The 15,682-nt window shown below is 58.3% G+C and overlaps 1 protein-coding gene across 1 annotated transcript in view; it reads right to left on the bottom strand.

The window, feature by feature from the left end:
• LOC148150034 (uncharacterized) overlaps nt 1-15,682 on the bottom strand; it is a 63,407-nt gene that overhangs the window by 6,232 nt on the left and 41,493 nt on the right. Inside the window, exon 11 of the mRNA XM_087987695.1 lies at nt 2,357-2,501. Within this exon, the coding sequence (XP_087843821.1) occupies nt 2,357-2,501 (145 nt within the window). The remainder of the gene's footprint in view (nt 1-2,356; nt 2,502-15,682) is intronic.

The raw sequence follows: 15,682 nt of genomic DNA, 5'->3' as shown, positions 1-15,682 counted from the left end.
AGAGAGAGGGAGAGAGAGAAGAAATATATATATAGAGAGAGAGAGAGATTTAGAGACAGACCCATGAAGAAAGAGGGACGCAGTGAGTAAGCAAGATAGAGACAGACGATAAGAACAAGAGCAGGAGTAGGCCATTCAGCCCTTCGATCTGCCCCAATATTTAAGATATGGAGGAGCTGGTATTGGACTCGGGTGGACAAAGTTAAAAATCACTTTATAGTCCAACAGGTTTATTTGGAGTTTGCGCCAAAGGGGCAGCACTCCGAAAGTGAATGCTTCCAAATAAAGCTGTTGTGTGAAGTTTAACTTGTATTTAATATGATCTTGGCTCAACACCGCGACCTGAACCCCATCTTCCTGCACACTCTCCATAACGCTCCACACCATTCCAAAGGAAAACCCAATCTCCTTAAATTTACTCAATGTCCCAGAACCCCGCTGCTCTCTGGGGAGGGAACTGCACAGATTCACCGAGCGAAGTAACACCTCCCCATCTCAGTTCGAAACCTGCTGTCCCTTATCCTAAAGCTATCACCTCTCATTCTAGACCCTCTGTCTCCGTGTGAGGGAACAGCCTCTGTCCCTCTCCGAGTGAGGGAACACCCTCTGTCCCTCTCCGTGTGAGGGAACACCCTCTGTCCCTCTCCGTGTGAGGGAACACACTCTGTCCCTCTCCGTGTGAGGGAACACACTCTGTCCCTCCCCGTGTGAGGGAACACCCTCTGTCCCTCTCCGTGTGAGGGAACACCCTCTGTCCCTCCCCGTGTGAGGGAACACCCTCTGTCTGTCTCCGTGTGAGGGAACACCCTCTGTCTGTCTCCGTGTGAGGGAACACCCTCTGTCCCTCTCCGTGTGAGGGAACACTCTCTGTCCCTCTCCGTGTGAGGGAACACCCTCTGTCCCTCTCCGTGTGAGGGAACACCCTCTGTCCCTCCCCGTGTGAGGGAACACCCTCTGTCCCTCTCCGTGTGAGGGAACACACTCTGTCCCTCTCCGTGTGAGGGAACACTCTCTGTCCCTCTCCGTGTGAGGGAACACCCTCTGTCCCTCTCCGTGTGAGGGAACACCCTCTGTCCCTCCCCGTGTGAGGGAACACACTCTGTCCCTCTCCGTGTGAGGGAACACCCTCTGTCCCTCTCCGAGTGAGGGAACACCCTCTGTCCCTCTCCGAGTGAGGGAACACCCTCTGTCCCTCTCCGTGTGAGGGAACACTCTCTGTCCCTCTCCGAGTGAGGGAACACTCTCTGTCCCTCTCCGTGTGAGGGAACACACTCTGTCCCTCTCCGTGTGAGGGAACACTCTCTGTCCCTCTCCGTGTGAGGGAACACCCTCTGTCCCTCTCCGTGTGAGGGAACACCCTCTGTCCCTCCCCGTGTGAGGGAACACACTCTGTCCCTCTCCGTGTGAGGGAACACTCTCTGTCCCTCTCCGAGTGAGGGAACACTCTCTGTCCCTCTCCGTGTGAGGGAACACCCTCTGTCTGTCTCCGTGTGAGGGAACACCCTCTGTCCCTCTCCGTGTGAGGGAACACACTCTGTCCCTCTCCGAGTGAGGGAACACCCTCTGTCTGTCTCCGTGTGAGGGAACACCCTCTGTCCCTCTCCGAGTGAGGGAACACCCTCTGTCCCTCCCCGTGTGAGGGAACACTCTCTGTCCCTCCCCGTGTGAGGGAACACTCTCTGTCCCTCTCCGAGTGAGGGAACACCCTCTGTCTGTCTCCGTGTGAGGGAACACCCTCTGTCCCTCTCCGTGTGAGGGAACACACTCTGTCCCTCTCCGAGTGAGGGAACACCCTCTGTCCCTCTCCGAGTGAGGGAACACCCTCTGTCCCTCTCCGTGTGAGGGAATACCCTCTGTCTGTCTCCGTGTGAGGGAACACCCTCTGTCTGTCTCCGTGTGAGGGAACACCCTCTGTCCCTCTCCGTGTGAGGGAACACCCTCTGTCCCTCTCCGTGTGAGGGAACACCCTCTGTCCCTCTCCGTGTGAGGGAACACCCTCTGTCTGTCTCCGTGTGAGGGAACACACTCTGTCCCTCTCCGAGTGAGGGAACACACTCTGTCCCTCTCCGAGTGAGGGAACACACTCTGTCTGTCTCTGCCAACAAACCTCTTTTGCATTTCGTTGACATCAGTGAGGTACCCACTGTCTGACTGGGTGGGTATTATGGGATGCCCTGGGGGGGGGAGTTCCTGCCTGACTGGGTGGGTATTATGGGATGCCCTGGGTGGGGGGGGGAAGTTCCTGCCTGACTGGGTGGGTATTATGGGATACCCTGGGGGGGGGGGTGTTCCTGCCTGACTGGGTGGGTATTATGGGATGCCCTGGGGGGGTGGGGGGGTAGTTCCTGCTGTCTACCTGTTTCTTGTAATAGAAGTTCTTGATTTTGGAGTAGAACTCATCGACGCGTGTCTGCCTCTCGGCGGTGAACATCTTACTCCTGCGTTCAACAACACGTAACGCTTCCCGAAGAGTCTGGATCCGATTCCGCACTCGCTTCTCCCTGTGGGGGGTGGGGGGAGGGGGGTGAGAGAGAGAGAGAGAGGGGGCATAAACTGTGTGGTGGTAGCATCAGGCTACAGTCCCTGCCCAATGTTAATCCCAGCTCCAGGGAGATAGTGAGAACTGGGGATCTTAGACGGGAGGTAGGGGCTGGAAAAGCACAGCCGGTCAGGCAGCGTCCGAGGGGCTGGAGAACCGACGTCATGTCATTCCTGATGAAGGGCCTATGCCCGGAACGTTGACTCTCCTGCTCCTCGGATGCTGCCTGACTTGCTGTGCTTTTCCAGACGCCAATCCAGCTCCACCCAGCATGGTTTAGGGACACAGCCCCAACAACAGCCACGGGCTCATCGGAACATCGGCATTCCCGGGAATGTGGGAACAAACTGATGGGAGCCCCACAACAGACCAACAGGAGACATTAACCAACTGGCAGACAGTAGATACAATCGGCAAATCGGAACACTGAAGGAAGGGCGATATATTTCCAGGTGAGGATGGTGAGGGGCTCCGAGGGGAATGTGCACGGGGTGGGTGGGTGGTGTTCCCATATTACCGTTCCTTCACTGTCACTGGGGCAGAATCCTGGAATTCCCTCCCTCAGGGACGTTGTAGGTCAACCCACAGCACACGGACTGCAGCGGGTCAGGAAGGCAGCTCACCCCCACCTTCTCAAGGGGGCAACTAGGGACGGGGCAATAAATGCTGGGCCCAGCCAGTGACACCCACATAGCTCTTTAAAAGAGCCAGCACTATGGGATGGGCTGAATGGACCCTGTATGACAGTGACCCTCTGAGACTGTGTCAATGGACAGAGAGTGTGATTGACGGTGAGATTACAGAGACAGCCCCCCACCCCCACCTCCCCCATCCCAAAACCTCACCTTTCACCCCCCACCCCACCCCCTACCTCACCTTCCCCCACCCCACCCCCAGTTTTGAGAGATGGTCCTCTCCAAGTTCATACCCAATTCCTTTCTTTCAGGTGGGGGGGGGGGGGTCAGAGAAGATTCACTCAGATGGTCCCGGGATTGGGGGGGGATTGTCTTACGAGCTGAGGTTAAACAGGTTAGGAATCTACTCCCTGGAGTTTAGAAAAATGAGAGGGAATCTCACTGAAACAGGTCAGATTCTTGAGGGTCTTGACAGGGTCAATGCTGGGAGGGTGTCTCCCCTCATGGGAGAGTCGAGGGCCAGAGGGCACTGGCTCAGAATAAAGGGGCACCGACTGGAGGCTGAGGTGGGGAGGGAATCCCTTCTCTCAGAACTCCTTGTCTCAGGGAGCTGTGGAGGTCAGTGTCCTTGTGGATATTTCAGGCTGAGACCAAGAGATTCCTGACCAGTTGGGGAATCGACTGGAAAGGGCAGGAAAGGGGACGTAAGGAATGTGGATTAGAGTGGTGCTGGAAAAGCACAGCAGTTCAGGCAGCATCCGAGGGTCAGGATTTAGGTGCTCCTCGGATGCTGCCTGACCTGCTGTGCTTTTCCAGCCCCACTCTAATCCAGAATCTGGTTTCCAGCATCTGCAGTCCTGGTTTTTACCTACATGAGGAATGTGGGATCAGCCCGTGGTCCTGTTGAATGGCAGAGCAGGCTGGAGGGGCCGAATGGCCTCATCCTGATCCTGTTTGTTATGGTCACATGGTGTAATGGAAACCTCCTGCTGATTCAGCCTGCACTGGCTTTCAGACAGAATGTTCCGGATCACGGCAACTCACTGCGGCAAAAACATCCTCATCCCCCTGCCTCTAGGTCAATGACCTATGACCTCAGGTCAGTGTCCCTCCGGTCCCTGAACCTCGTGCCCTGAATAAACAGAATCTCCTCATTTACTGAGGGAAACCTGGAAAACAGGAACAGGCCATTCAGCCCTTCAAGCCTGCTTCACCATTCAGTATGGTCACGGCTGATCATCCGACTCAGTCCCCTGTTCCCACTTTCTCCCCATACCCTTAGATCCCTTTAGCCCTAACAACTATATCTAACCGAGCGATTTTTGAGAAGATGTATCGCTCAGGTTGATGATAAGTCTGTAAGTTAGCTCGCTGAGCTGGAAGGCTTATTTTCAGACGTTTTGTCACCATGACTAGGTAACATCATCAGTGAGAGTCTCGGGTGAGGCGCTGGTGGTATGTCCCACCTCTCTATTTACAGGTCTTGGATTCTTCAGGTGGGTGATGTCATTTCCAGTTCCTTTTTTCAAGGGCAGGTAGATAGGATCTAAATTGTGTTTACTGGAGTTCTGGTTAGAATGCCAGGCCTCTAAGAATTCTCGTGCGTGTCTTTGTTTCGCCTGTCCTAGGGATGTGTGTGTGTTGTCCCAGCCAAAGTGGTCTCCTTTGTCTGTATGTATAGAAACTAGTGATAGTGGGTCGTGTCTTTTGGTGGCTAGTTCGTGTACCCTGGTGGCAAGTTTCCTGCTAGTTTGTCCGATGTAGTGTTTCTTACAGTTCCTGCATGGTATCTTGTAAAGGACGTTAGTTTTGGTGCTGGTTTCCAGTGGATCCTTTAGGTTAATTCATCGTTGTTTAAGTGTGTTGGTGGGTTTGTGGGCTACCATGATGCCAAGGGGTGGGAGTCGTCTGGAAGTCATTACCTTACATCAAAGACACATCAGAAATGTGGCTACAGTGTGGCTACAGACTCCCATTCCTAGACGTGACAGTTGAACGTTCAGTTAACAGAAAGCTTCAAACCATTGACGACAGAAAAACAACGAACACGGACCAAAATACGTAACTTCAGCAGCAATCATCCCAATACCCACTAACGCAGCTGCACCAAGACATTATTTCAATGAGCTACATAACAGCAGCACCCAAGAACTACAAACAGCAGAAAAATATCTATACAACCTTTTTAAGAAAAACAGGTACCTGATAAACACAATCTGCAATTCCTCAGAAACAAACCTAAACAAGCAGACACAACCCAACCAAAAACTATCGCCACGTAACCTTACATCAAAGACATCTCAGAAATGACTTCCAGACTACTCCCACCCCTTGGCATCATGGTAGCCCACAAACCCACCAACACACTTAAACAGTGACTTATGAACCTAAAGGATCCATTAGATCCCACCAGCAAAACTAACGTCATTTACAAGATACCATGCAAGAACTGTAGTAAAACACTACATCGGACAAACTAGCAGGAAACCTGCCACCAGGATACACGAACTAGCCACCAAATGTCCCGACTCACTCTCACTAGTTCCCATACATATAGACAAAGGAGGGGACCACTTTGACTGGGACAACACACACATCCCTAGGACAGGCGAAACAAAGACACGCACGAGAATTCCTACAGGCCTGGCATTCTAACCAGAACTCCATCAATAAACACATCGATTTAAACCCCATCTACCTTCCCTAGAAGAGAAGAACTGGAAATGACATCACCCACGAAGAAACCAAGCCCCATAAAGAGAGAGGCAGGACATAGCACCAGCGCGTCATGGTGACGAAACCTCTGAAAACAAACATTCCAGCTCAGTGAGCTAACCTGCAGACTATATCTAACTCCTCTTTGAAACCTTAAATGTTTTGGGTTCAAACACTTTCTTTGTTAGAGAATTCCACAGCCTCCCCACTCTCTGGGTGAAGACAATTCATACAATCTTAGGATCCCTACAGTGCGGAAACAGGCCATTCAGCCCATCGAGTCCACAATAACCCTCTGATCCCACCCAGACCCACTTCCCCCCCCCCCCCCCCCCCTCCCATCCCATCCCTGTAACCCTGCATTTCCCATGGCTAACCCACCTAGCTGGCACACCCCTGAACACTACGGGCAATTTCCCATGGCTAATGCACTCCAACCTGCATATCTTTGGACTGTGGGAGGAAACCGGAGCACCCGGAGGAAACCCACGCAGACACGGGGAGAATGTGCAAACTCCACACAGTCAGTCGCCCGAGGCGGGTATTGAACCCGGGTCTCTGGTGCTGTGAGGCAGCAGCGCTAACCATTGTACCACACTGTATCATTGCCCCCCATCTCAGTCCTAAATGGTTTACCCCGGCCCCTTAGACTGTGACCCCTGGTTTTGGGCTCCCTAGTCTCTGTTTTACCCTGCCTTGTCCTCTTAGGATTTTGAAGATTTCTACAAGATTCCCCTCATTATTCTAGACTCCAGTGAGTATCAGCCTGAGAGAGAGAGAGAGGGAGAGAGAGAGCCTCTCCTCCATCTCAGTAACATGTCTGTGAAACAACTCTCCACACACACAGTACTCTGGGGGGTGGTCTCCCCAAGGCCCTGTATAATTAAAGCTCGACACCCCTGCTCCTGCACTCCAATCCTGTCACTGTGAACATTAAATCAATGTCCTTTACAATCTGAAACCTCTCAATTCAATCTCAGCCTAAGCCGTACCAGCTTTAAGGAGAACAATCACAGCTTGTCCCAGCTCTCCACGTTTCCCCCCAGTACCACACCCCTGCTCCCATCCGGGCCATCCTGCTCTGAAGGGTGTTGTGTTGGGGATGGTCATGTTCCGAGTCCTCGGAGTTGGGGTTTGGAGAGGGTGGGGTTGCTCGGGGGGCCAGGTATTGCTGTTCTTGGGTGGTGGGGCACGGAGGGGGTGGGGTTTTGGAGAGGGCAGGTGTTGGTCAGTGTGGGGATCAGGGTGGGGGTCAGTGTGGGGGTCTGGGTGTTGGTCAGTGTGTTGGTCTGGGTGTTGGTCAGTGTGGGGTCAGTGTGGGGGCCTGGGCGTTGGTCAGTGTGGGGGTCAGTGTGGGGGTCTGGGTGTTGGTCAGTGTGGGGGTCGGGGCGTTGGTCAGTGTGGGGGTCAGTGTGAGGGTCAGTGTGGGGGTCTGGGTATTGTTCAGTGTGGGGGTCAGTGTGAGGGTCAGTGTGGGGGTCAGAGTGAGGGTCAGTGTGAGGGTCAGTATGGGGGTCAGTGTGGGGGTCAGTGTGAGGGTCAGTGTGAGGGTCAGTATGGGGGTCAGTGTGGGGGTCAGTGTGGGGGTCTGGGTGTTGTTCAGTGTGGGGGTCAGTGTGGGGGTCTGGGTGTTGGTCAGTGTAGGGGTCAGTATGGGGGTCTGGGTGTTAGTCAGTGTGGGGGTCAGTGTGAGGGTCAGTATGGGGGTCAGTGTGGGGGTCTGGGTGGTGGTCAGTGTGGGGGTCAGTGTGGGGTTAGTGTGGGGGTCTGGGTGTTGGTCAGTGTGGGTGTCTGGGCATTAGTCAGTGTGGGGGTCAGTGTGAGGGTCAGTGTGGGGGTCAGTGTGTGGGTTTGGGTGTTGTTCAGTGTGGGGGTCAGTGTGAGGGTCAGGGTGGGGGTCAGTGTGGGGGTCTGGGTGTTGGTCAGTGTGGGGGTCAGTATGGGGATCTGGGTGTTGGTCAGTGTGGGGATCAGGATGGGGGTCAGTGTGAGGGTCAGTATGGGGGTCAGTGTGGAGATCAGGGTGGGGGTCAGTGTGGGGGTCTGGGCGTTGGTCAGTGTGGGGGTCTGGGTGTTGGTCAGTGTGGGGGTCTGGGCGTAGGTCAGTGTGGCGGTCTGGGTGTTAGTCAGTGTGGGGGTCAGTATGGGGGTCTGGGTGTTGGTCAGTGTGGGGGTCAGTGTGGGGGTCTGGGTGTTGGTCAGTGTGGGGGTCAGTATGAGGGTCTGGGTGTTGGTCAGTGTGGGGATCAGTGTGGGGGTCAGTGTGAGGGTCAGTATGGGGGTCAGTGTGGGGTCAGTGTGGGGGTCAGTGTGGGGGTCTGGGCGTGGTCAGTGTGGGGGTCTGGGCGTTGGTCAGTGTGGGGGTCAGTGTGAGGGTCAGTGTGGGGGTCAGTGTGGGGGTCTGGGTGTTGGTCAGTGTGGGGATCAGGATGGGGATCAGTGTGGGGGTCAGTATGGGGGTCAGTGTGGGGATCTGGGTGTTGGTCAATATGGGGTCAGTGTGGGGGTCAGTGTGGGGATCAGGGTGGGGGTCAGTGTGGGGGTCTGGGTGTTGGTCAGTGTGGGGATCAGGGTGGGGGTCAGTATGGGGGTCTGGGCGTTGGTCAGTGTGGGGGTCAGTGTGCGGGTCAGTGTGGGTGTCTGGGCGTTGGTCAGTGTGGGGGTCAGTGTGAGGGTCAGTGTGGGGGTCAGTGTGGGGGTCTGGGTGTTGGTCAGTGTGGGGGTCTGGGTGTTGGTCAGTATGGGGATCAGGGTGGGGGTCAGTGTTAGGGTCACTGTGGGGGTCTGGGTGTTGGTCAGTGTGGGGGTCAGTATGGGGGTCTGGGTGTTGGTCAGTATGGGGATCAGGGTGGGGGTCAGTGTTAGGGTCAGTATGGTGGTCAGTGTGGGGATCAGGGTGGGGGTCTGGGCGTTGGTCAGTGTGGGGGTCAGTGTGAGGGTCAGTGTGGGGGTCAGTGTGGGGGTCAGTGTGGGGGTCTGGGTGTTGGTCAGTGTGGGGGTCAGTATGGGGATCTGGGTGTTGGTCAGTATGGGGATCAGGGTGGGGGTCAGTGTGAGGGTCAGGGTGGGGGTCAGTGTGGGGGTCTGGGCGTTGGTCAGTGTGGGGGTCAGTGTGAGGGTCAGTGTGGGGGTCAGTGTGGGGGACTGGGTGTTGGTCAGTGTGGGGATCAGGGTGGGGGTCAGTGTGGTGGTCAGTGTGGGGGTCAGTTTGGAGACCTGGGCGTTGGTCAGTGTGGGGATCAGTGTGGGGGTCTGGGTGTTGGTCGATGTGGGGGTCAGGGCGTTGGTCAATGTGGAGTCAAGGAGTTGGTCAGCGTGGGGGTCATTGTGGGGGTCAGTGTGGGGGTCAGGGCGTTGGTCAATGTGGAGTCAAGGAGTTGGTCAGCGTGGGGGTCATTGTGGGGGTCAGTGTGGGGGTCTGGGTGTTGGTCAGTGTGGGGTCAGTGTGGGGGTCTGAGTGTTGGTCAATGTGGGGGTCTGGGAGTTGGTCAGTGTGGGGGTCAGTGTGAGGGTCTGGGTGTTGGTCAGTGTGAGGGTCTGGGCGTTGGTCAGTGTGGGAGTCAGTGTGAGGGTCTGAGTGTTGGTCAGTGTGGGGGTCTGGGCGTTGGTCAGTGTGGGGGTCAGTGTGGGGGTCTGGGTGTTGGTCAGTGTGAGGGTCTGGGCGTTGGTCAGTGTGGGAGTCAGTGTGAGGGTCTGAGTGTTGGTCAGTGTGGGGGTCAGTGTGAGGATCTGAGTGTGGGGGTCAGTGTGGGGGTCAGTGTGGGGATCAGTGTGGGGGTCAGTGTGGGAGTCAGTGTGGGGGTCAGTGTGAGGATCTGAGTGTTGGTCAGTGTGGGGGTCAGTGTGGGGGTCAGTGTGGGGGTCTGGGTGTTGGTCAGTGTGGAGGTCTGGGCGTTGGTCAGTGTGGGGGTCAGTGTGAGGGTCAGTGTGGGGGTCAGTGTGGGGGTCAGTGTGGTGGTCTGGGCATTGGTCAGTGTGGGGGTCTGGGTGTTGGTCAGTGTGGGGTCAGTGTGAGGATCTGAGTGTTGGTCAGTGTGGGGGTCAGTGTGGGGGTCTGGGCATTGGACAGTGTGGGGGTCTGGGTGTGGTCAGTGTGGGGGTCAGTGTGAGGATCTGAGTGTTGGTCAGTGTGGGGTTCAGTGTGGGGGTCTGGGTGTGGTCAGTGTGGGGGTCAGTGTGAGGATCTGAGTGTTGGTCAGTGTGGGGGTCAGTGTGGGGGTCAGTGTGGGGGTCAGTGTGGGGGTCTGGGTGTTGGTCAGTGTGGAGGTCTGGGCGTTGGTCAGTGTGGGGGTCAGTGTGAGGGTCAGTGTGGGGGTCAGTGTGGGGGTCAGTGTGGGGTCTGGGCATTGGTCAGTGTGGGGGTCTGGGTGTTGGTCAGTGTGGGGGTCTGGGCGTTGGTCAGTGTGGGGGACAGTGTGAGGGTCAGTGTGGGGGTCAGTATGGGGGTCAGTGTGGGGGTCTGTGCGTTGGTCAGTGTGGGGGTCTGGGCGTTGGTCAGTGTGGGGGTCAGTGTGAGGGTCAGTGTGGGGGTCAGTATGGGGGTCAGTGTGGGGGTCTGGGCGTTGGTCAGTGTGGGAGTCTGGGTGTTGGTCAGTGTGGGGGTCAGTGTGGGGGTCCGTATGGGGTCAGTGTGGGGGTCTGGGCGTTGGTCAGTGTGGGGGTCAGTGTGAGGGTCAGTGTGGGGGTCTGGGCGTTGGTCAGTGTGGGGGTCAGTGTGGGGGTCTGGGTGTTGGTCAGTGTGGGGGTCTGGGCGTTGGTCAGTGTGGGGGTCAGTGTGGGTGTCTGGGCGTTGGTCAGTGTGGGGGTCTGGGCGTTGGTCAGTCTGGGCGTTGGTCAGTGTGGGGGTCAGTGTGGGGGTCTGGGTGTTGGTCAGTGTGAGGGTCAGTGTGGAGGTCTGGGCGTTGGTCAGTGTGGGGGTCAGTGTGGAGGTCTGGGCGTTGGTCAGTGTGGGGGTCAGTGTGGGGATCTGGGCGTTGGTCAGTGTGGGGGTCAGTGTGGGGGTCTGGGTGTTGGTCAGTGTGGGGGTCAGTGTGGGGGTCTGGGTGTTGGTCAGTGTGGGGGTCAGTGTGGGGGTCTGGGTGTTGGTCAGTGTGGGGGTCTGGGCGTTGGTCAGTGTGGGGGTCAGTGTGGGTGTCTGGGCGTTGGTCAGTGTGGGGGTCTGGGCGTTGGTCAGTGTGGGGGTCTGGGTGTTGGTCAGTGTGGGAGTCTGGGTGTTGGTCAGTGTGGGGGTCAGTGTGAGGGTCAGTGTGGGGGTCAGTGTGGGGTCAGTGTGGGGGTCAGTGTGGGGGTCTGGGTGTTGGTCAGTGTGGAGGTCTGGGCGTTGGTCAGTGTGGGGGTCAGTGTGGGGGTCTGGGTGTTGGTCAGTGTGGGGGTCTGGGTGTTGGTCAGTGTGGGGGTCAGTGTCGAGGTCTGGGCGTTGGTCAGTGTGGGGGTCAGTGTGGAGGTCTGGGCGTTGGTCAGTGTGGGGGTCAGTGTGGGGATCTGGGCGTTGGTCAGTGTGGGGGTCAGTGTGGGGATCTGGGCGTTGGTCAGTGTGGGGGTCAGTGTGGGGATCTGGGCGTTGGTCAGTGTGGGGGTCAGCGTGGGGGTCTGGGTGTTGGTCAGTGTGGGTGTCTGGGCGTTGGTCAGTGTGGGGGTCAGTGTGGGTGTCTGGGCGTTGGTCAGTGTGGGGGTCTGGGCGTTGGTCAGTGAGGGGGTCTGGGTGTTGGTCAGTGTGGGAGTCTGGGTGTTGGTCAGTGTGGGGGTCAGTGTGAGGGTCAGTGTGGGGGTCAGTGTGGGGTCAGTGTGGGGGTCAGTGTGGGGGTCTGGGCGTTGGTTAGTGTGGGGGTCAGTGTGGGGGTCTGGGCGTTGGTCAGTGAGGGGGTCTGGGTGTTGGTCAGTGTGGGAGTCTGGGCGTTGGTCAGTGTGGGGGTCAGTGTGAGGATCTGAGTGTTGGTCAGTGTGGGAGTCTGGGTGTTGGTCAGTGTGGGGGTCTGGGCATTGGTCCGTGTGGGGGTCAGTGTGGGGGTCAGTGTGGGGATCAGGGTGAGGGTCAGTGTGGGAGTCAGTGTGGGGGTCAGTGTGAGGATCTGAGTGTTGGTCAGTGTGGGGGTCAGTGTGGGGGTCTGGGTGTTGGTCAGTGTGAGGGTCTGGGCGTTGGTCAGTGTGGGAGTCAGTGTGAGGGTCTGAGTGTTGGTCAGTGTGGGGGTCAGTGTGAGGATCTGAGTGTTGGTCAGTGTGGGAGTCTGGGTGTTGGTCAGTGTGGGGGTCTGGGCATTGGTCCGTGTGGGGGTCAGTGTGGGGGTCAGTGTGGGGATCAGGGTGAGGGTCAGTGTGGGAGTCAGTGTGGGGGTCAGTGTGAGGATCTGAGTGTTGGTCAGTGTGGGGGTCAGTGTGGGGGTCTGGGTGTTGGTCAGTGTGGAGGTCTGGGCGTTGGTCAGTGTGGGGGTCAGTGTGAGGGTCAGTGTGGGGGTCAGTGTGGGGGTCAGTGTGGTGGTCTGGGCATTGGTCAGTGTGGGGGTCTGGGTGTTGGTCAGTGTGGGGTCAGTGTGAGGATCTGAGTGTTGGTCAGTGTGGGGGTCAGTGTGGGGGTCAGTGTGGGGGTCTGGGCATTGGACAGTGTGGGGGTCTGGGTGTGGTCAGTGTGGGGGTCAGTGTGAGGATCTGAGTGTTGGTCAGTGTGGGGTTCAGTGTGGGGGTCTGGGTGTGGTCAGTGTGGGGGTCAGTGTGAGGATCTGAGTGTTGGTCAGTGTGGGGGTCAGTGTGGGGGTCAGTGTGGGGGTCTGGGTGTTGGTCAGTGTGGAGGTCTGGGCGTTGGTCAGTGTGGGGGTCAGTGTGAGGGTCAGTGTGGGGGTCAGTGTGGGGGTCAGTGTGGGGTCTGGGCATTGGTCAGTGTGGGGGTCTGGGTGTTGGTCAGTGTGGGGGTCTGGGCGTTGGTCAGTGTGGGGGACAGTGTGAGGGTCAGTGTGGGGGTCAGTATGGGGGTCAGTGTGGGGGTCTGTGCGTTGGTCAGTGTGGGGGTCTGGGCATTGGTCAGTGTGGGGGTCAGTGTGAGGGTCAGTGTGGGGGTCAGTATGGGGGTCAGTGTGGGGGTCTGGGCGTTGGTCAGTGTGGGAGTCTGGGTGTTGGTCAGTGTGGGGGTCAGTGTGGGGGTCCGTATGGGGTCAGTGTGGGGGTCTGGGCGTTGGTCAGTGTGGGGGTCAGTGTGAGGGTCAGTGTGGGGGTCTGGGCGTTGGTCAGTGTGGGGGTCAGTGTGGGGGTCTGGGTGTTGGTCAGTGTGGGGGTCTGGGCCTTGGTCAGTGTGGGGGTCAGTGTGGGGGTCAGTGTGGGGGTCTGGGTGTTGGTCAGTGTGAGGGTCAGTGTGGAGGTCTGGGCGTTGGTCAGTGTGGGGGTCAGTGTGGAGATCTGGGCGTTGGTCAGTGTGGGGGTCAGTGTGGGGATCTGGGCGTTGGTCAGTGTGGGGGTCAGTGTGGGGGTCTGGGTGTTGGTCAGTGTGGGGGTCAGTGTGGGGGTCTGGGTGTTGGTCAGTGTGGGGGTCAGTGTGGGGGTCTGGGTGTTGGTCAGTGTGGGGGTCTGGGCGTTGGTCAGTGTGGGGGTCAGTGTGGGTGTCTGGGCGTTGGTCAGTGTGGGGGTCTGGGCGTTGGTCAGTGTGGGGGTCTGGGTGTTGGTCAGTGTGGGAGTCTGGGTGTTGGTCAGTGTGGGGGTCAGTGTGAGGGTCAGTGTGGGGGTCAGTGTGGGGTCAGTGTGGGGGTCAGTGTGGGGGTCTGGGTGTTGGTCAGTGTGGAGGTCTGGGCGTTGGTCAGTGTGGGGGTCAGTGTGGGGGTCTGGGTGTTGGTCAGTGTGGGGGTCTGGGTGTTGGTCAGTGTGGGGGTCAGTGTCGAGGTCTGGGCGTTGGTCAGTGTGGGGGTCAGTGTGGAGGTCTGGGCGTTGGTCAGTGTGGGGGTCAGTGTGGGGATCTGGGCGTTGGTCAGTGTGGGGGTCAGTGTGGGGATCTGGGCGTTGGTCAGTGTGGGGGTCAGTGTGGGGATCTGGGCGTTGGTCAGTGTGGGGGTCAGCGTGGGGGTCTGGGTGTTGGTCAGTGTGGGTGTCTGGGCGTTGGTCAGTGTGGGGGTCAGTGTGGGTGTCTGGGCGTTGGTCAGTGTGGGGGTCTGGGCGTTGGTCAGTGAGGGGGTCTGGGTGTTGGTCAGTGTGGGAGTCTGGGTGTTGGTCAGTGTGGGGGTCAGTGTGAGGGTCAGTGTGGGGGTCAGTGTGGGGTCAGTGTGGGGGTCAGTGTGGGGGTCTGGGCGTTGGTTAGTGTGGGGGTCAGTGTGGGGGTCTGGGTGTTGGTCAGTGTGGTGGTCTGGGTGTTGGTCAGTGTGGGGGTCAGTGTGGGGTTCTGGGTGTTGGTCAGTGTGGGGGTCAGTGTGGGGGTCTGGGTGTTGGTCAGTGTGGGGGTCAGTGTGGGGGTCAGTGTGGGGGTCTGTGTGTTGGTCAGTGTGGGGGTCAGTGTCGAGGTCTGGGCGTTGGTCAGTGTGGGGGTCAGTGTGGAGGTCTGGGCGTTGGTCAGTGTGGGGGTCAGTGTGGGGATCTGGGCGTTGGTCAGTGTGGGGGTCAGTGTGGGGATCTGGGCGTTGGTCAGTGTGGGGGTCAGTGTGGGGATCTGGGCGTTGGTCAGTGTGGGGGTCAGTGTGGGGGTCTGGGTGTTGGTCAGTGTGGGTGTCTGGGCGTTGGTCAGTGTGGGGGTCAGTGTGGGTGTCTGGGCGTTGGTCAGTGTGGGGGTCTGGGAGTTGGTCAGTGTGGGGGTCTGGGTGTTGGTCAGTGTGGGAGTCTGGGTGTTGGTCAGTGTGGGGGTCAGTGTGAGGGTCAGTGTGGGGGTCAGTGTGGGGTCAGTGTGGGGGTCAGTGTGGGGGTCTGGGCGTTGGTCAGTGTGGGGGTCAGTGTGGGGGTCTGGGTGTTGGTCAGTGTGGGGGTCTGGGTGTTGGTCAGTGTGGGGGTCAGTGTGGGGGTCAGTGTGGGGTTCTGGGTGTTGGTCAGTGTGGGGGTCAGTGTGGGGGTCTGGGTGTTGGTCAGTGTGGGGGTCAGTGTGGGGGTCAGTGTGGGGGTCTGTGTGTTGGTCAGTGTGGGGGTCTGGGCGTTGGTCAGTGTGGGGGACAGTGTGGGGGTCTTGGTGTTGGTCAGTGTGGGGGTCAGTGTGAGGGTCAGTGTGGGGGTCAGTGTGGGGTCAGTGTGGGGGTCAGTGTGGGGATCTGAGTGTTGGTCAGTGTGGGGTTCAGTGTGGGGGTCTGGGTGTGGTCAGTGTGGGGGTCAGTGTGAGGATCTGAGTGTTGGTCAGTGTGGGGGTCAGTGTGGGGGTCAGTGTGGGGGTCTGGGTGTTGGTCAGTGTGGAGGTCTGGGCGTTGGTCAGTGTGGGGGTCAGTGTGAGGGTCAGTGTGGGGGTCAGTGTGGGGGTCAGTGTGGGGTCTGGGCATTGGTCAGTGTGGGGGTCTGGGTGTTGGTCAGTGTGGGGGTCTGGGCGTTGGTCAGTGTGGGGGACAGTGTGAGGGTCAGTGTGGGGGTCAGTATGGGGGTCAGTGTGGGGGTCTGTGCGTTGGTCAGTGTGGGGGTCTGGGCATTGGTCAGTGTGGGGGTCAGTGTGAGGGTCAGTGTGGGGGTCAGTATGGGGGTCAGTGTGGGGGTCTGGGCGTTGGTCAGTGTGGGAGTCTGGGTGTTGGTCAGTGTGGGGGTCAGTGTGGGGGTCCGTATGGGGTCAGTGTGGGGGTCTGGGCGTTGGTCAGTGTGGGGGTCAGTGTGAGGGTCAGTGTGGGGGTCTGGGCGTTGGTCAGTGTGGGGGTCAGTG

Source organism: Chiloscyllium plagiosum, unplaced genomic scaffold, assembly GCF_037043375.1.
Source record: "Chiloscyllium plagiosum isolate Xiang-an unplaced genomic scaffold, Cpla_swu_hap1 HiC_scaffold_5, whole genome shotgun sequence".
In the NCBI taxonomy this organism is placed as follows: Eukaryota; Metazoa; Chordata; class Chondrichthyes; order Orectolobiformes; family Hemiscylliidae; genus Chiloscyllium; species Chiloscyllium plagiosum.
This window is presented reverse-complemented; position numbering and strand designations above follow the sequence as displayed.